Source organism: Hylobates moloch, unplaced genomic scaffold (genome assembly GCF_009828535.3).
Source record: "Hylobates moloch isolate HMO894 unplaced genomic scaffold, HMol_V3 SCAFFOLD_7, whole genome shotgun sequence".
In the NCBI taxonomy this organism is placed as follows: Eukaryota; Metazoa; Chordata; class Mammalia; order Primates; family Hylobatidae; genus Hylobates; species Hylobates moloch.
In genome coordinates this window covers 65,333,454-65,359,849 of record NW_026652282.1, presented here as the reverse complement: position 1 = coordinate 65,359,849, position 26,396 = coordinate 65,333,454, and the positions used below count along the sequence as shown (strand labels likewise).

The 26,396-nt window shown below is 37.5% G+C and overlaps 1 protein-coding gene across 2 annotated transcripts; it reads left to right on the top strand.

Annotated features, from left to right (window-relative positions):
• The first annotated feature begins 4,215 nt into the window (after window positions 1-4,215).
• ITM2A (integral membrane protein 2A) lies at window positions 4,216-11,334 on the top strand. Of its 2 annotated transcripts, XM_032757225.2 has the most exons (6): window positions 4,219-4,619; window positions 8,157-8,288; window positions 8,569-8,766; window positions 9,017-9,127; window positions 10,244-10,394; window positions 10,546-11,334. In XM_032757225.2, the coding sequence occupies exons 1-6, from the start codon at window positions 4,509-4,511 to the stop codon at window positions 10,632-10,634; spliced, it is 792 nt and encodes a 263-aa protein (XP_032613116.1). In that variant the 5' UTR covers window positions 4,219-4,508; the 3' UTR covers window positions 10,635-11,334. The 2 variants fall into 2 exon arrangements, with proteins under 2 accessions (XP_032613117.1, XP_032613116.1); XM_032757226.2 differs by lacking the exon at window positions 8,157-8,288 and having other exon boundaries at window positions 4,216-4,619.
• Window positions 11,335-26,396: the final 15,062 nt, after the last annotated feature.

The following is a 26,396-nucleotide window of genomic DNA, read 5'->3' as shown; positions in this document are numbered from 1 at the left end:
ACAATGCTATTTTAAAAGTCCCCAAAGATAGTCTAAGATGAGATTAGAAATTTTACACAATTTAGAAAGGTGCATTGAAAGTGCAAACATTTTTATCAGATGTCCTTAGTTGTTCTATGTGGCAAAAAAGCAAAGTGATTTTTATAAATTAGGGTGGCACACAACTTCTCAACCTCGAATATATAACCACATCATTGTGATGGGATGATGGAATCTTTTCTCATATTTAAGAAAATGTTGCATCCTCCTATTATCATAGCTCACTCAGTCTACAGAGAAAACGTTAAATGGACTGGAGAAACAATAATCTATTCCAGAAAGCAAATGCCTTCTATTACTTTCACTGGGGAGCACTAGCTCTGCTCCCAGGATCGAGCTATGTGTACAGGGAAAGAGTGGACCTGGAAAATAGCCTGGCTCTTGAAAGATCTAAACCAAACTTTTGGAATTATACCCAGAAACAGATGGCTGGCCAGCTCTCTGTGTAGCTGCTTCGTTGTTGACAGAAGCAACTGGAGAACTCAGAAGAAATATGCTTTAGGATCAGTAGCCTATAGTCAAGGGTAGGCTGGGAAAGTCTTAAGAAGGTTTCAAACGTGGTTAGTCTTGAATAAAATTCTAAGCAGGAATTTCTGTTTGCAATATGGGGAGGAGATTCATGCTTCATTGCCCTAGAGAATATTCTGATTATTTTCTCCTGCTTGAAAAGCAGCTCTCTTCTTGATTTTCCCATTTCTTTTTGTGGCAGTAAGACAATGTAGTGGCTAAGAATATAGACACTGACTACCTGGGTTAGAATTTGACCTTAAGTAAGTTATTTAACTTCTTGGAAATTCAGTGTCTCTATCAATGCAATGTAGTATATAATAACACTTCACAGAATTGTGGTAAAGATTAAATGACATAATCAATTTAAAGGGCTTAGTGCAGAAATCTGGCATTTACTGTGTTCAACAACTGTTTCGTATTAAGGGCACCACCATTTTCTCAGTCTGGAATTCCCATTCATTCAAAACAAAATCTTTTTTTTTCTAATGTTTCTCCTTCATATGATTTATTCCAGCAAAAGGCCTTGTAAAGAATGGCTCCTAGACTTCTTTGGAAGTTGTTCTTTTGTTTTCAGTGTTTCAATTATCAATATAGTTCACCACCTGTCACCAGGAATATAGACGAGCACCCCCCACTGGTTTCCCAATACATTTGCTGTCAGATTAATCTTCCTAAACAGAGTGCGGTGTGTGAAGCCATTGCAAATGTGCTAGTCATTTAAATATTCCTAGTAGCACTGGCTGTGGGTGGACCTATTCTGCTGGTTTGTAGAATTGTTATATCCTACTCCACAGCATAAGCCCAGTGTTCCCACTACAAAAACTGGAGAACCCACGACAAGTACATCATTGCCATTGGTATAGTAATGATGCACTCTGTAAGGACAAGAGTGTATCTGCTTTGCTCACCACTGCATTATTATGCCAATCACAGCACAAGGCACATAGTAGATCCTCAGTAAATATTTGATTAATGAATACATGAGTTAATGGGTGAAATAGTATTATAGATACCCTTATTGGTTTAGCTTTGTGTGATTGCATTTGTGGTAATTTCAGAAGATCATTCAAAGAAAGTTGACATCATTGCTTGGCATTCAATTACATGCCACGTTCCATTCAGACCAACTTATGATAATTTAGTCATCATTTGGCATGTGAGAACAGGGAAGTCATTTATAAACTTGAATGGTATGCATTCAGATGTAGTTAACAATGTGAGCTAGAATCAGCATAGCAGCCAGATCCCCATTTTCCAAAGACAAGAAAGTGAGAGAAATTGATTCTAGAAACAAAGAAGTTGTTACTGGGAAGGAGAGAATACAAGAAACAGCCTAGCCGAGAATCATTTTTTTTTAGTAGACGGAAGTGTGTTCATTATTGATTTCAACCCTAGGAGCAAGTGGCAGCTTATATTTTGCAATTCAAAAAATATTCAGGAACTATTTAACCTTCCTGGAATGGATACAAACAATGGGTGTTGTTGCTATTCTATGATCCTAACACAAGTATTCTTTTATATGTTGAGAAGGAAACTGTGGTATCTGCCAATGTGAGACTGTGCCTGCATCACATATGTCCAACAGTAGCAAAGACCCATACCTAAAAGAGGATGCAAAATCCAAAAGAGAAGTTAGATGTCAATTTATGTGACTATTCTTAGAAGTTTAACCTTTTCCAGTAAGGCCTATATTCAGGTACTGTGGGATCTTAAGCAGTTCTAGAATGTTAAGAATGGTTGAAGGGTAAATAATAATAAGAAGAATTCTTATAAGCTTGAAACATGCATATGTTACATAATAAAATAACAATCCCAGGATAACAAAACATTTCAATCCTTATCCTTTTCATAATAATTTAAACGGTATTTCCTCTTGCATTACACCAAATAATCCTCACAGCAACAGGACACAAATGAAGAAACTGACACCTGAGAAGATGAAGTGACTTGCTCAATATTATGTACCCAGGAATTGATCACATACTCACTTGGTCGTTATCATAATTTTGGTCTATTCATCTGAAAAAATGAAAATAATCCCTGCTCTTTCTGCCTGACCGCATTTCAGGAAAGATGTACTAAGATAATATATCACAATCCCGCCCAGAACCTTGGACTTACTAAGTAAATGTGTAAGAGCAACCATGAGTGTGGCTCACAGGGCCAGACTAGCACAGACCATAGTGGAGATGTCACAAAAGTGATTGCAAGCAGAAGGCAACTGTAAAGAGAAACATTCTAGGAAGGTGAGAGAGAGTTCCTCAGCTTACACTAAAGGTTGCCTGATAAATATTGTATTATAATGGTCAATCTTGAGCAATAATAAGTAAAAGAACATAGGATGTCAATATTTCTAAGCAAACTCAAACATCCTGCTTTTTAAGATTCTGGCCCTAAGTAAGGCACAGGCTCCCCACTGTTCCCCTCCATCCACCTTCCCATCGGTGGCCTATCCAAGAAAATGAATGCTGTCTTCACAAAGGTCCCACAGTGGAAACAGGCGACAAGCTTCTGAGTCAAGGAAACATCAGTGGGAAAAACGCCAAGTTGGAATTTTTTGGATGAAGGGATGGCGACTCAACATATTTAAGTCTGTTTCTTAGGTAGATGAGTAGATGGTAAATTCTGTAGCAAAACCTGTTTCTTTGTTTTGCTTTGTTTGATGCTGTTGTTTTGGTAAGTGCTACTGTCTTCACACAACAGAACTTTCTCCTGTCTTCTGCAGCGGGACTATTTATAAACTGTGTACCAGTGCTACCCCAGTCACCAACCTCCAAAGCCTGAATTGTACTTGGTAAGGTTCTCTATCAGTATCACTAACCTGGAAAAACTGACTGTGAAGAAACAGCTTGATTATACTGGCTGCACATGTAAATGTTCCAAGAATAATTTCTAACTCAACCCCTTTGAAGTTATTGTTTTTTCCTCCATTAGATCGGTATTAGCATCTGGCTAAATTTTGTATCCTCCGCCTCCACCTCCACCTTCCTGAACACATAAGTACTTATACACACACACACATACACACACACACGCGTTTATTTTTTTCCCTGCAGGTTTCACAGCTGGTGGCTGAACAGAAACAGTCTCTGGGTTGAGACTTCACACTGGTTTCCCTGACCTGGAAGAGTGAAAAATCTAGATTATTTCAGGAATTTATTATAAGCTTTCCACCCTTCTCTGTCTCGTCATGTCTTATCCACAAAATGGGGTGTTGGGGAGGCAGGAGCCCTATCTTTCTGATCTAGCATCGCCTTAGGTTGAGATATTAAAATTGCAAAACACAAGCAAGCAAATAAAAAAAAATAACAATTTGTTGAAAGAATGAACTGGGTAACTATAAACAGGCTTCTAGGTGTTCTTTAAAAGAAAGATATTATTATCAAGGAACAGAACTTTGTAGAACGGCGCTTTGGGGGCCTGGGTGGGTCCAGAACTAAGGAAGTTTGAGTTACTGCCAAGCTACAGTCCCAGGCCCTGCGGGGAGTCAGGTCCAAGTTTGAGAAAACAGAGTCAGGGGCTATTGTGGCCTGGACAGAGGCAGAAAGACACGACACAGCAGGCTTCCTTCCTGTCTTGCTCTTATCTGAAGTTGCAGAGAGTGGGTGGGAGTGTGCCTGAGGTGCAGGTGAGGCACGTTTAGCCTGAGCCGGCCGAAGTCTCCACTTTCCCTCCTCTTCCCCCAGTGGCAAATCCGCCCCACCTCGCAAACCCCCAACTCAGGCACTTGGGCCCCTTTTGGGCCCCCTCTCGCTCCTCCCTTTAGGCACCTCCCTGGGCCCGCCCACGGTCTCCCCCCAGTTCGGGACTGCGTCATAAGTATCCCAGACCTCGGCTTGCAGTAGTGTTAGACTGAAGATAAAGTAAGTGCTGTTTGGGCTAGCACGATCTCCTCTTGCAGTCTGCAGCCCAGGACGCTGATTCCAGCAGCGCCTTACCGCGCAGCCCGAAGATTCACTATGGTGAAAATCGCCTTCAATACCCCCACCGCCGTGCAAAAGGAGGAGGCGCGGCAAGACGTGGAGGCCCTCCTGAGCCGCACGGTCAGAACTCAGATACTGACCGGCAAGGTAGCTGTCCCAGGGCGGGGTGGGGGAGGGGTGGGCGAAAGAAAGAGGGCTGGTAGCAGAGGAGAAAATGAAGCTTCCCTGGGAGGGCCCCTCTTGCTCCTCTTACGCTGTCTCTGGGGTTTACCCGGTCGCCTCGGTTCTGTCTCCTCGCGGCACCTTCTGCCTACCGCACCCTCTGTCACTCTGCATTCCCGCGTGTCGTGCCATGTTCTGTCTGTTCCAGCCCACACCAGCTATCCTGGAGGGAGGTTAGAGAGAGTTTGAGGAGATGCCCTGGGACTCGTTGTCATTGTCTCTTGGGTAACGTGTAGGGACCTGGGGATCAAGGAGGGGCATGTCGCCCAGTCCCCACCTCCAGGGACGCGCATAGTCTCCCCAGGGACAGAGGGGACACAAGGGGGTGAGCAAGACCAGGAGATTTAACATTTCTTTCCTTTTGGTGTGGATGAAGTTCTAAGACTAAATCTTTCTGCGATCTCTGAGTGTTCGCGGAGGTGGGGTGAGGAGCAAAGGGCACTTTTAACTCCAAGCAGTATGGATTGGGGCAAGTGGTCTGCTTGAGCACGGGAGTATTTTCAGTTTCTCTCTGGTCATCTCTCTGGTGGCTTTAAGCATTAGATAAAGGAGCTGTCAAAATTGAGGTGGATCTTAGTGCCAGTTCTGGGTGTTCACTGTGCCCTTTTACTGCAAGAGCGTTGTATATTTTTAGAGTGGTATTTCCTAAAGAAAACACTCTTCTCTTTTAAAAATAAATTTGGGGATACTCTTCAATTATTTTTAATTTTTTTTTCTTGTTGAGCGACATCCCCTTCCCTCTATTTAGAGATCTGAAGCAGGTCCATGTTGTAATTTAAACTACTAGCTTTGACAGGAACTGCGGAAGCTCTTCCCCAAAATGTTATCCATTTTTTATTTAGTCCTGTTTCTACTTCTTTTAAACACCTACTATGTTTTCAGGGTTCGTATACTACTCCTCAGTATAATCTCAATTTTAAAGGGCAATAGTATTTTCTTCGTGTTCTATGAAATCTGGAAAGTGTTGGCGCTTGCAGATCTGTCCTAACTTGTCTTGTTCTCTATATAGTTTTAACTTCTGTGTTCAAAGTGGAGATATAAAACGTCCTTTGAGTTAAATGAGAATCCATGTAGTAAAAGTTGATTGTACACACAATTTGAAATGTTAATGTGCTTATCCAGCTTTCTATTATGGAAACTTTCAATATTAAATCCTGCAATAAAACTAGCTTTTGTGTATTATACATTTTAGAGCTCAAAAGTAACACCCTCTTGCATTGTTGAGGTTTTGATTAAATGACAGAGGTCAAATATGTAATTGTTCTCCTGCTTAGTTTGTAGGTTAAACATGGTCAGATTTTTTGGGAGGTCTAATTAGAGGCCAGTAGTTAAATATAGCCACACAGTAATCCTTTTTTTTTTTTCCTCACCGCCAAGCATTTCATGACTTGTAGATAGAATTCAGTTAATATGCAAGCAATACTTCTGCCAAGACTGTGGTGAGATGAGGAATAAGCAAAACTGAGCATTTGCACTTTGATTATACTTTGCTGTTAGGTTTTGGAGAAAACTTAACAGGTTCCTTACCTGGCCACTATAGGACACCGATAATAATACTTGACATATTGTATTGTAATACATTGATCAGCTAGCTCATTAGAGGTTAAGCATGACAAATATGATGTCAGACATAGTGTACAATCACTTCAAAAGAGTTCCAAGAGAAATTAGCTATGGTAATTGATGGCTCACACCAACCTGAAGTCCAATAAATGTAAATGAAAACAAAAAATCCTTATTTCTAGGATGTAATATCTTATGAAATTGAAATTCTAATACTTAGGCCTTGCTTAATAAACTTCCCGAATTATTGAAAGAATAAATGAAATTACAGTGCAAACTGTTCTTCTCATGTCTCAGTAGCAAGAAAAAATAAATTTATTTCTCTCAGAATTTCAAATTAAGCTATTATGTGACTTATGAGCAAGTTACTTTATCTTTATGAAACTCATTTTAATCATCTAAAATACAATTTTAAGTCTCCAGTTCTAGATTATTGTACAGTAACTCCACATCAAAATTTATAGTTCTATCTTTGTAGTGCTAATCTTAGTTTTTTTTTAAATAAAAATAATTAAAAGTTCCTGAAAATTACTGGGACACAGAAAAGCCTTCAAGGTTTATAGAGTACTAATTAATGGAGGGTTTGAACTTAAATAAATTTAGTTAAGAAAATGGGAATCTCAAATTTCTTTGACCTTCAAAGAAAAATATTTTTGGAAAAATAAACATTTATCAAATGATTGTCTGTCCTTTCATCTTCTGCATTAACTTGAAATCTATGCATTTATTTTCACCAAATGAATTTAAGGTTAGTTAGCTCTGATAAACATTACAGTAGTTGTCCTGAAAAAGAGCTGATGACCTAAAAGACTAAAACAATTCGATTTATATACACGTTTGAATGATTTACCCTTTAATGATCAGGGCTTAGATTTGCTTACTTCATTTATTCAGTCCTTGAGTAACAATGAGGATGTATTGTGACACACAAAAATGGGATTAGAAAGATTGGAGTCCACTGCCCTGGGAAGGGCACTATCAGTTACTTGTTTGCTTTAGATCTTTCTTGTTTCAATCCCAAAGCAAATTATTGATTTAACAAAATATTACAATCACTGTTACACAGACAACTTTTGTGTCTAGCTATCGCAAATGCTACACTTCAAAATCAAGTGTTTCACCCAGGACGTGGAAAATATTTCATTCATGCAATACACAGTTATAGAATGTTGATCGATATTAAGAAACTTTTATTTCTGGTTTAAATTAGGAACATTAAATTTATATCTCTCCCTTCAATATTTTAATTTCTAAAATATGGGGAAAGTGGCATATACCTTATAGAACTCCTACCTTTAAAACCTAATTTAAAAAATCAGCTTTTTGAAAAATCAGTTAATAAATTAATCAAAGGATACTAATTCTCTTTTAAGTTGACAAACTGATTTGGAAAAAATAATAAAGAAACAGAACCATATCCCAGAAAGTTAGTGATTATATCAGTGTACTAGTTCAAAAAGTAATTACTTCCATTTATTGAGTATAATTTCTAGAGATCGGCTCTACCGCATCGTGCCTGTTGTTAATACTATATTATACATTTAAAAATGTGTTAAGAGTCAATGTCGTGTTAAGTGTTCTTAGCACAATAAAAAAGAATATGACATTGCATAAATAAATGGTAATTTTAATTTGATTCTTGATGCATGTATTTTGAAATAATTTCGTATCTATATTTGGGTTTAGAAATGCCAAATGCAAGGTTAATATAATCAGAGACATTTTTTAACATCTATTAGATTCAGAATTTGTCTTGAAATAAATTCAGACTACAATTAAAATGAGTTAACATTTTTAAAAATATCTTGGGTTTCGAGGGAGGTAAATTGTACACAAAATCAACTATGTGTCTAAAAGTACAATCTGGTTTTGTTTTTGGTTTTGCTTTTTAATAAATAGGAGCTCCGAGTTGCCACCCAGGAAAAAGAGGGCTCCTCTGGGAGATGTATGCTTACTCTCTTAGGCCTTTCATTCATCTTGGCAGGACTTATTGTTGGTGGAGCCTGCATTTACAAGTACTTCATGCCCAAGGTAATAATAATTATAATTATTATACTTTGGATTACTACTTGCTAGACATTTAGTAGCAACTTAAAAAATTCTGTAGTGGTGACTAGAGAAAAGAAGATTTAGGGAAAGTTTTCAAGTTGCCTTTCAGTTCATAAAATTGATTTGTCTTCATTGTGATAACTGCAGTCAACAAGCCTCGGCTTAACACATAGTACAATGAATTGATATGAGTGTGAAAAGCCATTCAAATATCATGATAGTGAGTATTAGAAGGTTGTAATTTTCCCTTTTTGTCTTGTAGAGCACCATTTACCGTGGAGAGATGTGCTTTTTTGATTCTGAGGATCCTGCAAATTCTCTTCGTGGAGGAGAGCCTAACTTCCTGCCTGTGACTGAGGAGGCTGACATTCGTGAGGATGACAACATTGCAATCATTGATGTGCCTGTCCCCAGTTTCTCTGATAGTGACCCTGCAGCAATTATTCATGACTTTGAAAAGGTGGGCTTCTCATTCTTATAAATATTCCAGGATTTTTTTTCTCGCTCTCTCTCTTTTTTACTTCATTGGCAGGTATTAAATTCATTCATGAATGCACATGTTTTTGAGGCAAAGCCTTTTCGTTCTTCTGTTATTGAATACACATTAGTTGATTTTGAAAGGATGTAGCTGCTTGATCTAATGGTAGTTGGAAAATTTGCAATGTTAATGCCTTCTGTGTCTTACCTGACTTTTTTCCGCTACCTAACAGGGAATGACTGCTTACCTGGACTTGTTGCTGGGGAACTGCTATCTGATGCCCCTCAATACTTCTATTGTTATGCCTCCAAAAAATCTGGTAGAGCTCTTTGGCAAACTGGCGGTATGTATTTTGGAAGTGAAATTTTTACATAAGCATTTCCAAGTAATTTTACTTCCTTTTTTTTTTAAAAAAAATAATGAGTTTGGCCAAAACATTTTATTTTATTGAAATAATTTTGAAATAAAAAATGTTGTGAACCTAAAACTGCTCTAAAAAATAAAGATTATTTTTTACAGTCATTATCTGGTATAGGAAAGGATTTAAATAGTGTCCTTAAGAATTTGGGCAAATGACATGAATAGACACTTTTCAAAAGAAGACATACATACGGGCAACAAACATGAACAAAAGCTGAGCATCACTGAACATTAGATAAATGCAAATCAAAACCACAATGAGATACCATCTCACACCAGTCAGAGTGGCTATTATTAAAAAGTCAAAAAATAACAGATGCTGGCGAGGTTATAGAGAAAAAGGAATGCTTATACACCATTGGTGTTGGTGTAAATTAGTTCAGCCATTATGGAAGATGCTGTGGTGATTTCTCAGACCTAAAGACAGAAATACTATTAGACCCAGCAATTGCATTACTGAGTGTATGCCCAAAGAAATATAAATCATTTTATTATAAAAACACGTGCACAAGTATGTTCGTTGCAGCAATATTTATAATAGCAAAGACGTGGTATCAGCCTAAATGTCCATCAATGATAGACTGGGTAAAGAAAATGTGATACATATACACCATGGTATAGTATGCAGCCAAAAAAAAAAAACAAACCAATCACACACACAAAAAAAGCAAGATCATGTCCTTTGCAGAGACATGGATAAAGTTCAAGGCCATTATCCTTACAAACTAACACAGGAACAGAAAACCAAATACCATATATTCTCACTTATAAGTGAGAGCCAAATGAAAAGAACACATGGTCACATAGAGGGGAACAACACACACTGGGGCCTTTCAGAGAGTGGAAGATGGGAGAAGGCACAGGATCAGGAAAAATAACCAGTAGGTACTAGGCTTGATACCTGGGTGATTAAATAATCTCTACAACAAACCCCATGACACAACTTTACTTAAGTAGCAAACCTGCACTTTTACTCCTGAACTTCAAAGTTAAAAAGGAAAAAGAATTTCTCATTTCAATCTTTGTTTTTGATTTTTAGAGTGGCAGATATCTGCCTCAAACTTACGTGGTTCGTGAAGACCTAGTTGCTGTGGAGGAAATTCGTGATGTTAGTAACCTTGGCATCTTTATTTACCAACTTTGCAATAACAGAAAGTCCTTCCGCCTTCGTCGCAGAGACCTCTTGCTGGGTAAGTAACTAATGTATTCCTTCCTTCACCCTGTGTTACACAGTGGAGGAAAGTGGAGGTAGAATACAGGAAAAAGTGGGGAACAAGGCTAGATATATTTTCATTTCCACAAAAATTTCAAAAGCCACTTTTGTTGCACATTTCCTTACAGGTTTCAACAAACGTGCCATTGATAAATGCTGGAAGATTAGACACTTCCCCAACGAATTTATTGTTGAGACCAAGATCTGTCAAGAGTAAGAGGCAACAGATAGAGTGTCCTTGGTAATAAGAAGTCAGAGATTTACAATATGACTTTAACATTAAGGTTTATGGGATACTCAAGATATTTACTCATGCATTTACTCTATTGCTTATGCTTAAAAAAAGGAAAAAAAAATACTAACCACTGCAAGCTCTTGTCAAATTTTAGTTTAATTGGCATTGCTTGTTTTTTGAAACTGAAATTCCATGATTTTCATTGTTTCTTTGAATTTATAGGGTTTAGATTTCTGAAAGCAGCATGAATATGTCACCTAACATCCTGACAATAAATTCCATCCGTTGTTTTTTTGTTTGTTTGTTTTTTCTTTTCCTTTAAGTAAGCTCTTTATTCATCTTATGGTGGAGCAATTTTAAAATTTGAAATATTTTAAATTGTTTTTGAACTTTTTGTTTAAAATATATCAGATCTCAACATTGTTGGTTTCTTTTGTTTTTCATTTTGTACAACTTTCTTGAATTTAGAAATTACATCTTTGCAGTTCTGTTAGGTGCTCTGTAATTAACCTGACTTATATGTGAACAATTTTCATGAGACGGTCATTTTTAACTAATGCAGTGATTCTTTCTCACTACTATCTGTATTGTGGAATGCACAAAATTGTGTAGGTGCTGAATGCTGTAAGGAGTTTAGGTTGTATGAATTCTACAACCCTATAATAAATTTTACTCTATACAACCACTGTTTCTTTTATTTCATCACTTGAGATATAGTCAATGTGAATAATTAATATTACTTATTTAGCTTTTGGTGTACCTGTAACAGATCTAAAATTATGAGCCTAACTTTGCCCCCATTCCCACTTACACATATTTAGATGTTATAGTTACATATTTCACACCCTTTTGACAGTATATTAATTACTCTTTTATAAACATCCCATAATTGGCTTATCATGTAAATTCAACTATTTATTTAGAGGCTTCGGGCCCATAGCACTTTAAAATCTTTTAAAGTGTTTTCTTTTTCATCAAATTAAACAACTATACACAGCTATAATGGATCACTAAGGACTAACCTTGGATAAGATGTTGATAGCTTTTAAGAACTTCAAATGCTGTGATCATTACTCATCTATATAAGAGTCTAAACTTCATACCAAGGGGACGTGAGTACTATAAACTCTTTCCCTTGTATTAGCTGAAAAATCGCTCCTGATATCCCTTATTACCTGCTGGGACACCAACTATTGGTCAATTTCAGTAGCCAAAACTGCTTAGTCGAATCCATACCCTTAAATACTACCATTATTTTTTAATGAAATAAATTAAACATTTAACTTTAAGAATTTAGAAATAAAGTGATGGCACAAACAATAAAGCATACAGAAAACAAAATGCAGTATTTAGAAGATAATAACAGTAATTGATACATTCAAGAACTGGCTGTTTTTATAAAGAAGAATATGTAGAAAGAATCTGATAAAATTTAACACCCATTGCTTGTCTTAAAATATGCATAGAAATTTAGGAAAAAGGAAATACACTATTTCCAAATTTATCTTAAATAACATCACAACTAATGGTACAACACAGGAAAGGATGTTGGCTACTGAAGCTATTCAGTGTTGTTCCAGACATTCTGGCCAATGCAATAATATGTAAAGCAAATAAAAATATAACTTTTAAAGGAGGGTTAAAATTATGTTTATTACTAGATAGATTTTTACCATATAAGATACTAGTGGAATAATCAAAACTTTAAAAATTAATAAGATTCAATATGATAGAAACAACAGCCAATTACTTTCCTTTATACCACAAACAACCAATTAAAGGGAAATACCACCAGGTAAAAAATATTCTCACAACAGCAACAGGGACATCAAGTAGCACCAACAAGAAATTTATGGAATTATTATAAAGAAAGCCATGAAACTTAATTAAGAGATTTAAAATAAAAATTAAGTAAATAGAGAAGAGAGGAAGAACATTACAAATAGACAAATTCTTCCACAATTAAATTTCTCGTTTTAAGCAATTTCAATTAAAATCCCAAAATAATTGATTTTGGAACTTGGCAAAATTATTTGAAGGTTCATCTGGAAGCATAAATAAGTTAGAATCACTAAAGAAAAAAATGAAAAAACAGTAATTGGAGACAGGATGTCTTACATGAACAACTATTAAACCACAGCCAAAATCACAATAGTTTTAAAGGTAACTTTCACACAAGATAGAAAATTATGATGCCAAGAAAGAGATTCTAGTGTGTAAAAGGACAGTATCCTAACAGAAGCTCCATGCAATGAGATACATTGTGTATCAAATTTTGCCCCCAAATCTGGCAAAATGAAAACAAACAAACAAACAAAAAAGTCCTAATGGCCATAGTATAAAATAACATAAAGGTAACAGCCCTCCAAATGCCGCATCTCCTAAATTTTTACTACTAATGAATATTTCTTAAAAGAGAAAAATCTTTAAAAATGCTAAAAGTATAACTGAATGATAACCTGATTCTGGCATCCATGAGTAATGGATATGTGATAGAGACTAGCTCTCTGATTGTTTTTCCAGAAACTCAGAGCCCCAAATCTGTCACTCAGAAAAGTGGGCAGTCATACATCTAAGAATTGTGTGAAGCATAGTTTTAGGTATCATAACTTGTGCCACCTTTCCATTCTATCCATTCACTCACCCTCACGTGATTATTCATTCACTCGTTTATTGTTTGTTAGGAATGGGAATGGATAGAGTTGTGAGCAAAACAGACATAGACCCTGCCGCTATTAAGCACATAGTCTCCTGGGAAGTAAAAGGCTTTTTCAAATAATTCAGCTACTTTATTATAAAGAAGAATTATAGAATACCTATGAGAGTTTATAATGGCAGGGGTGAGAATCCTGGACTAATAATTAAGTCTCAACTTACTGTGAAATTTGAGCAGAAAGCTGAAGTATGAGTAGTATAAATCAGGTAAATTTCAGGCAGAAGTCATTGGAAGCTAAGTCCCTGAGGCAGGAAGGAATGTGGTTGTTGGAGAAAGTGAAATAAAAAGGGGCTTGAGCACATTGAGTAAAGAGAATTTAGGGAGAGTCCAGATCATGTAGGACACTGTAGGCTGTGTAAAAACACACAAACAAAAATCTTTTGTCTTTGTACTTAAAGTAATAAGAGACATTTGAAGGGTTTTAAGTAGGGTCATGGATGGGAGCAGATTGGTATTTTTAAAAGATTATTTTGACTCCAATGAGAAAAAAATATATTACAGGGAGACAAAAGGGAAAATAGTAAGACCAATTAGGCCATTCCAGTAGTCCAAGCAAAAAATGATAATGGATTAGACAAGGAAAGTGTCAATGATAAAATGAATAAGTAGAGGAAATAAAGATCTGTTTTTGGCATAAAAGTGATGGAAAATAATTATAAATTGCATATTTAAGAAGAAGTATATCAAGGAGTTTTGTCATTGATGAGTCCCAGGTTTCTGGCTTACATCCTTGCATGAAAAATAATATGACTTGCTCCTGCAGATCTCAAAATTTACTTGGGTTAAATAGTGGGAAATTGATGTTTGATGTGCCATTCAGAGTTTCAGCAGTAAACAGATGTCACCCTCAAACAGACCAATGAAGAGAGGTTAATAAAATGACAAACTATAAAGTGTAAAATGAGTTAATAAATAGTAAGTCTCAATGAAGCACACTAAGTTTAACAACACTGGTGAGCCCTCATGACCTCTATCCTTGAAGAGGCAAGGGGGAAGACTAGTTATAGGTGAAGACTTTCCCTGACAGGAGCTGCAGTCTTTGGTAGAGGGACACAACCACTTTCTCCTTTAATCTCCTGTTGGTGTCTCCCATTGACCAAACTCAACTAGAAGCCAGAAGAAAACGAGTGCCTTGATGCAATCCACAAAGGACAGCCCCCTTGATACAAGCAGAACAGATGAGTGAAGAGTGGCTCTGGAGAACCTGACTGAGAGTATCCAGCATAGCCCACTTTACTTTTCTCCACAGCATCCACTCTTTTTGTTTATCCAGATAAAATATTCATGTCCCCAGCATAGAGAACACATAAATTCTCATTAGCTACCATCCAATTTCAAAATATTGTCAATTCTACATTTCTACCTAAAACTAAAAGGTTAGCCACCACCATTACTCTTTATATAAGGCAATTTGAGTGGGAAGAGGAAAAAAGAAGTCAAGTAAAGCATGGCTGCTTCAGTTCTTGATTTCTAGCTGTTAAGGGGTCATAAGTTGGTCATCATAATCTTCTTCTTACACAACCCATTCCTTATCTTCGTGTGCCATCTGCAGCATCTTGGCTAGATGGGTTTTATTTCACCTAGTGGAATAATTCAGATATTTCTCACTGCAGGGTTTGAGTTGTTGGCAATCTTGTATTTGTAGCAGTTTTTCATTGAAAATGGCCATTCGGCCAGAAAGGAGACAAGGCACCTGAGTGAATCTTTTGAGTTCCAGTAATAGTTTTCCTTGGTTCCACTGTTTAGTAGCAGCACAATTTTCCCTTGATAATCATAATCAATCACCTCAGCAAGTACAGCAATTATTTCTCTGCCTGTTGGTTTGTGGAGAGCCCCACATGGCTAAGAATCAGTCTCAGGATCCAATTTAATGGAACCATGACTCCATTTTCTGGTGGAAGTACTCCACCCCTGAGCAGTAGGACTTGCATACCCACTGTATTAATCTGTTACTGCACTGCTATAAAGAAATACCTGATACTGAGTAATTTACCATGGCAGAGCAGGAGAGTGGGGAAGAGAGAGAGAGAGAGGAAGTGACACACACCTTTAAACCATCAGATCTCATGAGAACACATTCACCATCATGAAAACAACAAGGGGATTATCTGCCCCCTTAATCCAGTCACCTCCCACCAGGCCCCTTCTCCAATTAGACATGAGATTTGATCAGGGAAACAAATCCAAACCATAGCATTCCACTCCTGGCCCCTCGCAAATCTCATATCCTTCTCACATTTCAAAATCAATCATGCTTTCCCAACAATCCCCCAAAGTCTTAACTAATTCCAGCATAACTCAAAAGTCTAAGTCCAAAGTCTTATCTGAGACAAGGCAAGTCCTTTCCACTTATGAGCCTGTAAAATTAAAAGCAAGTTAGTTACTTCCAAGATACAATGAAGATACATTCATTGTGTAAATGCTCCCATTCTAAAAGGGAGAATTTGGCCAAAACAGAGGGGCTACAGGTCCCATGGAATTCTGAAACCCAGCAGGGCAGTGATTAAGTCTTAAAACTCCAAAATAATCTCCTTTGACTCCATGTCTCACATATAGGACATGCTGAAGCAAGAGTTAGGCTCCCTAGGACATGAGCATCTCCACCCCTGTGGCTCTTCAGAGTGCAGCCCCATGGCTGCTTTCATGGGCTGGCATTGAGTGCCTGTGACTTTTCCAGGCTCATGTTGCAAGCTGTTGGTGAATCTACTGTTCTGGATTCTGTAGGACAGTGGCCCTCTTCTCACAGTCCCACTAGGCAGTGCCCCAGTGGGTACTCTGTGTGGGGCATCCAACCCCATATTTCTCCTCTGCAGTGCCCTAGTAGAGGTTCTCCATGAGAGCTCCGCCCCTGCAGCAGACTTCTGCTTTGACATCCAGGCATTTCCATACATCCTCTGAAATCTAGGCAAAGATTTCCAATGCACAACTCTTGTCTTCTGCACACCTGCAGGCTCAACACTACATGGAAGTCACTAAGGCTTGAAGCTTGCACTCTCTGAAGTAAAGACCTGAGCTGTACCTTGGCCACTTTTAGCCACAGCTGGAGCTGGAGCAGCTGGAATGCAAAGCACCATGTCTGAGGCTGCACAGAGCAAGGGGGCCCTGGGCCCAGTCCATGAAGCCATTTTCCCTCCTAGGTCTCTGGGACTGTGATGGGAGGGGCTGCCGTCAAGGTGTCTGACATGCCCTGGAGACATTTTCCTCATTGTCTTGGCTATTAACATTCAGCTCCTCTTTACTTATGCAAATTTCTGCAGCCAGCTTGAATGTCTCCCCAGAAAATGGGTTTTTCTTTTTTATCACATGGTCAGGTTGCAAATTTTCCAAATTCTTATGCTCTGCTTCCCTTTTAAACACAAGTTCCAATTTCAGACCATCTCTTTCTTCAAGCATATAAGTGTACACTTTTAAAAACAGCCAGGTCATATTTTGAATGCTTTGCTGCTTAGAAATTTATTCTGCCTGATGTCCTAAATCATCTCTCTCAAATTCAAAGTTCTACAGATCTCTAGGGCAGGGGCAAAATGCTGCCAGTCTCCTTGCTAAAGTATAGCAAAAGTGACCTTTACTCCAGTTCCCAATAAGTTCCTCATCTCTTTGTGAGACTGCTTCAGACTGGACTTCATTGTCCATATTGCTATCAGCATTTTGGAAACAACCATTCCACAAGTCTCTAGGAAGTTCCAAACTTCCCCATATCTTCCTGTCTTCTTCTGAGCCCACCAAACTGTTCCAACCTCTGACCATTACCCAGTTCCAAAGTTGCCTCCACATATTTAGGTATCTTTGTAGCAATGCCCCACTCTTCTGGTACCAATTTTCTATATTGGTTCATTTTCATACTGCTATAAAGAAGTACCTGAGACTGGGTAATTTATGAAGAAAAGAGTTTTAATGGACTAACAGTTCCACAGGCTTAACAGGATGCATGGCTGTGAGGCCTCATGGTGAAAAGTGAAGTGGAAGATAACACATCTTACTATGGCAGAGCAGGAGAGAGTCAGAGTGAAGGGGGAAGTGCTACACACTTTTAAACCATCAGATCTCATGAGAACTCACTCTCTATCATGAGAACAGCAAGGGGAAATCCTCTCCCATGATCCAATCACTTCCCAACAGGCCCCTCCACCAATTAGACGTGAGATTTGGTCAAGGACACAAATCCGAGCCGCATAAGGCACTAAAATCAAGATTCAGGGAACAGGAAGAAAATGTTTCTTCAGAGGACTGTTAGATAGATATAATATTATTATATAATAATAATAATATAAAGGGGACACTCTCACCTCTCTTTATGGGGGAAAGGACAAAATTGACTGCTGCTTTAAAGTTTAGCCTGAAGGATAGCACCTCAATCTTACAGGTTGCTGTCTCTCAACTGAAATAATATTTGAATCTTTTTAGGATATCATTCCTCATGTTATGTTTTAAGGATCCAATACATGTTATCACTAATTTTATGACATGTCGTTTAGGTTGCATGTCAGTTTGTGTCCCATGGTCAAGGAATTTAGTCTCTACTGGGCCTGTTAGAAAGATGGGAATAGTATTTCAATTTGGAAATAGTTATCATAAGAAGAGAGCATGACCTTACTTCATGAGCTTAAGAGTTGGTGCTATAATTATCCTAGAGCATTTTTGTCTTTTGTAGAAACTTCCAATGCTATTGTGTCTGATGGGTTATAAGGCACAAATGGCAGAGCAACTTGCACTGGTGCCTAGATCTACTATAAGTGTTTTCTTCCTCTAGACCATACCAAAGACTTACAGCCTTATGGGTTACCTGGTAAATGAGTTGGAGCAGCAAACCTAAGTGTGGTATGTGTTGCCTCCAACATCCCAGAAGTTCTACCAAGCATTTAATCTCTTTTTTCACAACTGACAGCACAAGAGACAATGAATGTTTCTCACCTTAGAAAGAATATACTGACAGGCCCAGACCACTGGACTCCTAGAAAACATCAAACTTGTGACAGGACCTCTAAATATGCATGTATCTTACTAAGGCACTAATAATGCTTGTTTCTTTCTGCTCATCAATTCTACTTAGCATAATGTCATAAATATAATAGAACAGTATGATGTTTTGTGGGGGATACAAACATCATTTGTGTTACTTTTGGCCAAATTGTAAGAGAGAAGACAAAGTTATGTCTCCCTAATATAGGAAGGTAAGGCAGACTACTTCTTCTTCTTCTTCTTTTTTTTTTTTTTTCGCTGACAGAAATGGAAGAGGAGGAAGTTATGTGTTATGTAAATAGCTACATATTAACTTCCAAGAGCAGTGTTTACTTGCTTTAATAAAGACACCACATTCAGAACTAAAGCTGGAATTTGCTTTATGCCCTAATTACGATTGCAATAATCCATAGTCATTTTCCAAAACACATCTGGCCTTTGCCCCTGGCCAAATGAAATTAAATGGCAATATAGAAAAAAATAACACTTTTTGGATTGTGGAGGCATCTGATGATAGTAATAACCTCTGCAATTCCTTTCTTTTTTGGTTTACAGTCTTGGCAGGGAGTAAGGAGAGTTGTAGTGACTCTTGCAATAGCCCTAACTCATGGACTATGAAACCAGTGTGGGGATTCTTCCAGTTGCTGAATATGTATTTTCCCACTACACATTTTGGAAATTGGGAATAAAATATAACATTAATCTGCAGTCTAAATTCCTCCTCAGGGAGATAGACTTGGGCTATGACTTATTTTATCTTCTGATGTTGATAGCCCCACACTCTGATTTATAGACTATGGTGGAATTTCAGGTGTCCAAGATTCAGTACCAGTTCAGGGCTAATGTCTAATAGCTTCAAGAATGGACATTTCCTCTTCATCCAGTCATCCTGATAAATGGATTTGGATTCCTCTAGACGAAGATTGGGGGAATACTAAAAGTATGCAACTGTGGCTCCATTTCTGGTTATTCATAAAAGGCATCCAACCTCCCTCAAGCAAGGATCTCCAATTCTGTGGACATTCTTGGGCATGGAAACTGAGTACAAGGCTGCAAACCCCACTGTGGTCACTCAAGTTAGGTTTCTGTACAATAGACTTCAAAGTTTTCTGCCTAAGTGTGCCAAACAGCAACTTAATAGATCGATTAATTTATACCTAACAATGTCCTGATTAGTTAGCCATTACCATAAACTCTTAAAAGACAAAATACGTTGATTAGTGCTTCAACCCTTTGTTTCATTTAATATATCAATTGCTTTCACCTTGTGCCTAGGCTTGACCAGTTTAGTACTCATTGTTCTCAATGTTGTGGAGAGGGATATGATAAAAAGGTTGAACACAATATGTCCATGTCAACATTTGCATCTCGCTGTCTTCAGAATCCTTTCCATATAGTGTGACAGGGAAGTTCTGGCATTTCACTAACTATAAACCACTGCTATATACAAGTTTCAATTTAACCAATCTCGCAGATAGTTATCACAATTCTTTGGTGCTCAAACCAACATATTTCATCTTAAAATCTAAATGAATGCATGCACATTATTTAACTCGGCCTAATCAATTTTCATATTCCTTCCTCCATGGTCTATCCTTGTAATACATTCTTATGTATGTTCCCAATATTTCTGATGGTGCATATTGTCAAAGCCAAACACTCTTTTATCAAAAGAACATGCCAATTTTCCTCATGGGGAGTATAAGCTCTATATATGATATGGTTTGGATCTGTGTCCCACCCAAATCTCATCTCAAATTGTAATCCCCACCTGTCAAGGGAAGGACCTGTAATCCCCAGGGATTGTGGGGAAGTGACTTAATTATTGCGGCAGGTTCCCCCATGCTGTTCCGGTGATAGCAAGTGAGTTCTCAGGAGATCTGATGGTATTATAAGCATCTGGCATTTCCCCTGCTCGCACTTCTGTGTCCTACTGCATTGTGAAGAAGTTGCCTGCTTTCCCTTCGCCTTCTGCCATGATTGTAAGTTTCCTGAGGCTTCTCTACCCATGCAAAACTGTGAGTCAATTAAACCTCTTTCCTTTATAAATTACCCAGTCTCAGGTATTTCTTTATAGCAGTGCAAAAATAGACTAATAGAATATGTAAACCAAAAGTGTTATATCTTATTTAATCCATGTCCATTTGTGCTTCTGTAAAAATACCAGCCTGGATAATTCAGAAGAAAACAGAAATTTATGTTTATATTACAGTTTGGGAGGCTGGAAAGTCCAAGTCCAAGGTGTCAGCAGGTTGGGTGAAGGCCAGATTTTCACTTCCAAGAAGGAGTCTTGTTGCTGCATCATCTGGAGGGGAAGAATGCTGTGTTCTTACATGGCAGAAGGAATGGAAGGAGCACAGACACTACTCAAGCTCTTTCATAAATTCGCTAATCCCATTCACGAGGGCTCTGCCAGCACTATGTAATCATCCCCTAAAGGTGCCACCTCTTAATACTATTGCATTTCTAATTACATTTCAACACATGAATTTTGGGGGAGCATTCATATCATAGCAACCCACTTGGAAGAGTATAAGAGAAAACTTGAATATGTTTAAATATTGGCAGAAAGGGATCATTAGAGAGGCACAGGTTTAAGATACAAGAGACATGAGGACATTAGTGGAGCTAGGTTTTTGAGGAAGTGGTAGGAAAAAGAATAAAAAAGCACAACTAAAAAGATAATCCTGGCCAGGCACGGTGGCTCATGCCTGTAATCCCCGCACTTTGGGAGGCCAAGACCGGCAGATCACCTGAGGTCAGGAGTTCGAGACCAGCCTGGGCAACATGGCGAAATACTGCCTCTACTAAAAATAGAACAATTAGCCAGGCATGGTGGTGGGCGCCTGTAATCTCAGCTACTTGGGAGGCTAAGACAGGAGAATCGCTTGAACCCAGGAGGTGGAGGTTGCAGATCGTACCACTGCATTTGGTGGCAGAGCAAGACTCCACCTAAAAAAAAAAAAAAAAAAAAGGCCAGGTTCGGTGGCTCACGCCTGTAATCCCAGCACTCTGGGAGGCCGAGACGGGGATCATGAGATCAGGAGATCAAGACCATCCTGCCTAACACAGTGAAACCCCGTCTCTACTAAAAAAAAATACAAAAAATTAGCTGGGCATGGTGGCGGGTGCCTGTAGTCCCAGCTACTCGGGAGGCTGAGGCAGGAGAATATCGTGAACCTGGGAGGCGGAGCTTACAGAGAGCTGAGACTCGCCCCACTGCACTCCAGCCTAGGTGACAGACAAGACTCCGTTTCAAAAAAGAAAAAAAAAGTCTTCAGATAGAAAGAGGGAGTTAAGTCTCTTCCATTCTATTGAACTAGAAAAAATAGGAAATTATTAACAAAATTTGACTTTTATATTCGAAAGTTCAGGATAATTTATTGGATATCTCAAAGTCCAGGACGGTAAGGTTGAAAATGTGATCATGAGAGTAGATGACTGATGTGGAGAGGAAGTAAAGGTGATGGTGATGAGAAAATCAGGAACCAAGAGGCCAGTGCATTGGATGTGTTGCTCACATGAATATTGATGTAACTGAGAATAATGAAAGTACCTGAGATAGAAAACTAAATGAAGCAGGTGTCAAGTTTTTCAATAAATGATGGAGGAGTAAGAGTGACTAGGTAAGTCAATTTTGATAACAAAGACTGAAGGGTAAATTCACAGTCTATGAGCACCAAAAGAAAAAGAGTTTTTATGAGATGAGTAATGATAGTCTGAAAGTATCTCTGATGAGATTTTAGGATCATAGCCATTAAAATCAAGAACAAGAGGGGGATTAATACTACTATTCAATGAAGTACTAATTGAAATCTTTTTCTACGTGGAAAATCCAGAAGAAATGACTGCCAAACTATTAAAACCAATATAATAACCGAGTAGGATGTTTTATGAAACATGTCAAATTAATTTTAAAATCTGCATAGAATAGTATTTATAAATAGCCAAAATAATTTTGAAATAAGATTACAGAGAGATTTGTCTTGTTCTATAAAGATTTATTGCTGAAGTTTTGTAATTAAAACAAAATGTTTGGGACTTGGAAATGAATAGAAGAGAGTCCAGATTATATATATATATATATATATATACACACACACACACACGTATATATACACACTTTTATAAACACACATATATATATACACATATAGATATATTTATGCATGTATATACACATATATATACATATAGATATATTTATGCATGTGTATGCGTGTCTACATTATAATATGGCATTAGTAACTAATATAAGCATAACACAAAAGAAGCATGTGATGTCGGGGAATGATGAGCTAATTAATGAATATTTTTGGAAAAATTTTCTGTACATTTGGAAAGTAAGGTTAGATTCCTTTGTTGTTGTTTTATTATTGTTTTCCAACTTTAATTTTTATTTTTAAAATTGTATTTCAATAGTTTTTGGGGAACAGGTGGTTTTTGGTTACATGGATAAGTTCTTTAGTGGTGATTTCTGAGATTGTAGTGCACCTTTCACCCAAGTAGTGTACACGATACCCAATGTATAGTCTTTTATCCTTCACCCTACTCCTACCCTTTCCCCTGAGTCCTCAAAGTCCATTATATCATTCTTATGCCTTTGTGTCCTCATTTCTTAACTCCCACTTATAAGTGAGAACATATGATATTTGGTTTTCTATTCCTGAGTTATTTCACTTAGAATAATGGTCTCCAACTCCATCCAGGTTGCTGCGAATGCCATTATTTTGTTCCTTTTTATGGCTGAGTAGTATTCCGTACATATACCAAATTATCTTTATCCATTCAATGGCTGATGGGCATTAGGCTGGTTCCATATTTTTGCAATTGCCAATTGTGCTGCTATAAACATGCGAATGCAAGTGTCTTTTTCATATAATGACTTATTTTCCTCTGGGCATAAACCCATTAGTGGGATTGCTGAATCCAAGGGTAGTTCTACTTTTAGTTTTTTAAGGAATCTCCATACTGTTTCCCATAGAGGTTGTACTAGTTTATATTCCCAGCAGCAGTGTAAATGTGTTCCCTTTTCACAACATCCATAACAACATCCATTATTTTTTTCATTTTTTAATTATGGCCATTCTTGCAGAAGTAAGATGATATCTCACTGTGGTTTTAATTTGCATCTCCCTGATAATTATTGATGTTGACCATTTTTCTTATGTTTGTTGGCCATTTGTATATCTTCTTTACAGAACTGTCTAATCATATTCTTTACTCAATTTTGATGGGATTATTTATTTATTTTTTCCCTGTACCTTTGTTTGAGCTCCTTGTAGATTCTGGATATTAGTCCTTTGTTGGATGCATAATTTGCAAATATTTTCTCTCATTCTGTGGGTTACCTGTTAACTAGGCTGATTATTCCTTTTGCTGTGCAGAAGTTTTTTAGTTTAATTCAGTCCCATCTATTTATTTTTGCTTTTGTTGCATTTGCTTTAAGGCTGTTGGTCATAAACTCTTTGCCTAAGCCAATGTCTAAAAGTTTTTCTGATGTTATCTTCCAGAATTTTTATAGTTTCAGGTCTTAGATTTAAGTCTTTGTTCCATCTTGAGTTGATTTTTTTATAAAGTGAGAGGTGAGAATCCAGTTTCATTCTTCTACATGTGGCTTGCCAATTATCCCCAACACCTTTTGTTGAATAGGGGTCCTTTCCCCACTGTATGTTTTTGTATACTTCATGAAATATCAGTTGACAGTATTTGGCTTTATTTCTAGGTTCTCTATTCTGTTCTACTGGCCTACTTTCCTATTTTTATACCAGTACCATGCTGTTTTGTTGACTATAGCCTTGTGGTATGGTTTGAAGCAGGATAATTTGATACCCCCAGATTTGTTCTTTTTGCTTAGTCTTGATTTGTCTATGCAGGGTCTTTTTTTTGGCTCCATATAAATTTTAGAATTGTTTATTTCAAGATCTGTGAAGAATGATGATGGTATATCGATGGGAATTGCATTGAATCTGTAGATTGCTTTTGGCCATATGGTAATTTCCACAACATTCATTCTACCCATCCATGAGCGTGGAATGTGTTTTCATTTGTTTGTGGCATTGATAATTTCTTGCAGGAGTGTTTTGCAGTTTTTCTTGTAGAGATATTTCACCTCATTGGTTAAGTATATTCCTAAGTATTTTATATTTTTGCAGCTGTTGCAAAAGGGATTGGGTTCTTGATTTGATTCTCAGCTTGGTCGCTGTTGGTGTGTATCAGTGCTACTGATTTGTGTACCTTGATTTTGTAACCGAAAACTTTACTGAATTCATTAATCAGATCTAGGAGCTTTTTGGATGAGTCTTTAGGGTTTTCTAAGTATATGGTCATATCATTAGTGGACAGCAACACTTTGACTTCCTCTTTACCTATTTGAATGTCCTTTATTTCTTTCTCTTGCTCTGACTAAGACTTCCAGCACTATATTGAATAAAAGTGGTGGAAGTGGGCATCGTTGATTTGTTCCATTCTGGGGAAGAATGCTTTCAAATTTTCCCTTTTCAGTATAATGCTACCTGTGTGTTTGTCATAGATGGCTTTATTATCTTGAGATATATCTTTTCTATGCCAATATTTCTGAGGGTTTTAATCATAAGGGGATGCTGTATTTTGTCAACTGTTTTTTTCTGCAACTATTTAGATGATCATATTATGTTTTTTTATGCTGTTTATGTGATGTATCACATTTATTGACTTGCATGTGGTAAAGCATCCCTACATCACTGGTATGAAACCCACTTAATCATTCTGGGTTATCTTTTTGATATGCTGTTGGATTCAGTTAGCTAGTACTTTGTTGAGGATTTTTGCGTCTGTGTTCATCAGGGATATTGTTCTGTAGTGTAGTTTTCTTTTTCTCTTATGTCCTTTCCTGATTTTTGGTATTGGGGTGATACTGGCTTCATACAATGATTTATGGGGAATTCTGTCTTTCTCTACCTTTGAAATAGTTTCAGTAACATTAGTATCAATTTTCTTTTGAATATCTGATAGAATTCAGCTGTGAATTCAACTGGTCCTGGACTTTTTTTGTTGTTGTTGGCAATTTTAATATTACAGTTTCAATCTCGCTACTTGTCGTTGGTCTATTCAGAGTTTCTATTTCTTCCTGATTTAATCTAGGTAGACTGTATATTTCCGGGAAGTTATCCATCTCCTCTAGATTTTCTAAATAATTTGTGCACGTGAAGGTGTTCACAGTAACCTTGAATGATCTTTTGTACTTCTGTCATATCAGTTATAATATCTCCCATTTTTTTTCTAGTTGAGCTTATTTGGATCTTCTCTCTTTTCTTGGTTAATCTAATGGTCTATCACTTTTGTTTATCTTTTCAAAAACCCAGTTTTTCCTTTCTTTTTTGCATTATTTTTTGTTTCAATTTCATTTAGTTCTGCTCTGATTTATGTTATTTCTTTTCTTCTGCTTGGTTTGGGTATGGTTTGTTTATGTTTCTCTTCTTCCTTGAGGTGTGAGCTTAGATTGTCTATTTGTGCTGTTTCAGACTTTTTTTTTTTTTTAACTGATTCTCACTCTGTTGCCCAGGCTGGAGTGCAGTGGTGCTATCTTGGCTCACTGCAAGCTCCGTCTCCTGGATTCACTCCATTCTCCTGCCTCAGCCTCCTGAGTAGCTGGGACTACAGGTGCCCGCCACCATGCCTGGCTAATTTTTTATATTTTTGGTAGAGACGGGGTTTCACCATGTTAGCCAAGATGGTCTCGATCTCCTGACCTTGTGATCCACCCGCCTCGGCCTCCCAAAGTGCTGGGATTACAGGCATGAGCCACTGCACCCAGCCACTCTTTCAGACTTTTTAATGTAGGCATTTAATGCTATGAATTTTCCTCTTAGCACATCTTTTGCTATATCCCAGAGATTTTCATAGGTTGTGTCACTATTATCATTCAGTTCAAATCTTTTTTTTAATTTCCATCTTGATTTCATTGTTGTCACAAAGATCTTTCAAGAGCAGGTTATTTAAATTCCCTGTATTTGTATAGTTTTGAGGGCTCCTTTTCTGGTTAAGTTCTACTTTTATTTCACTGTGGTCTAAGAGAATACTTGATATAC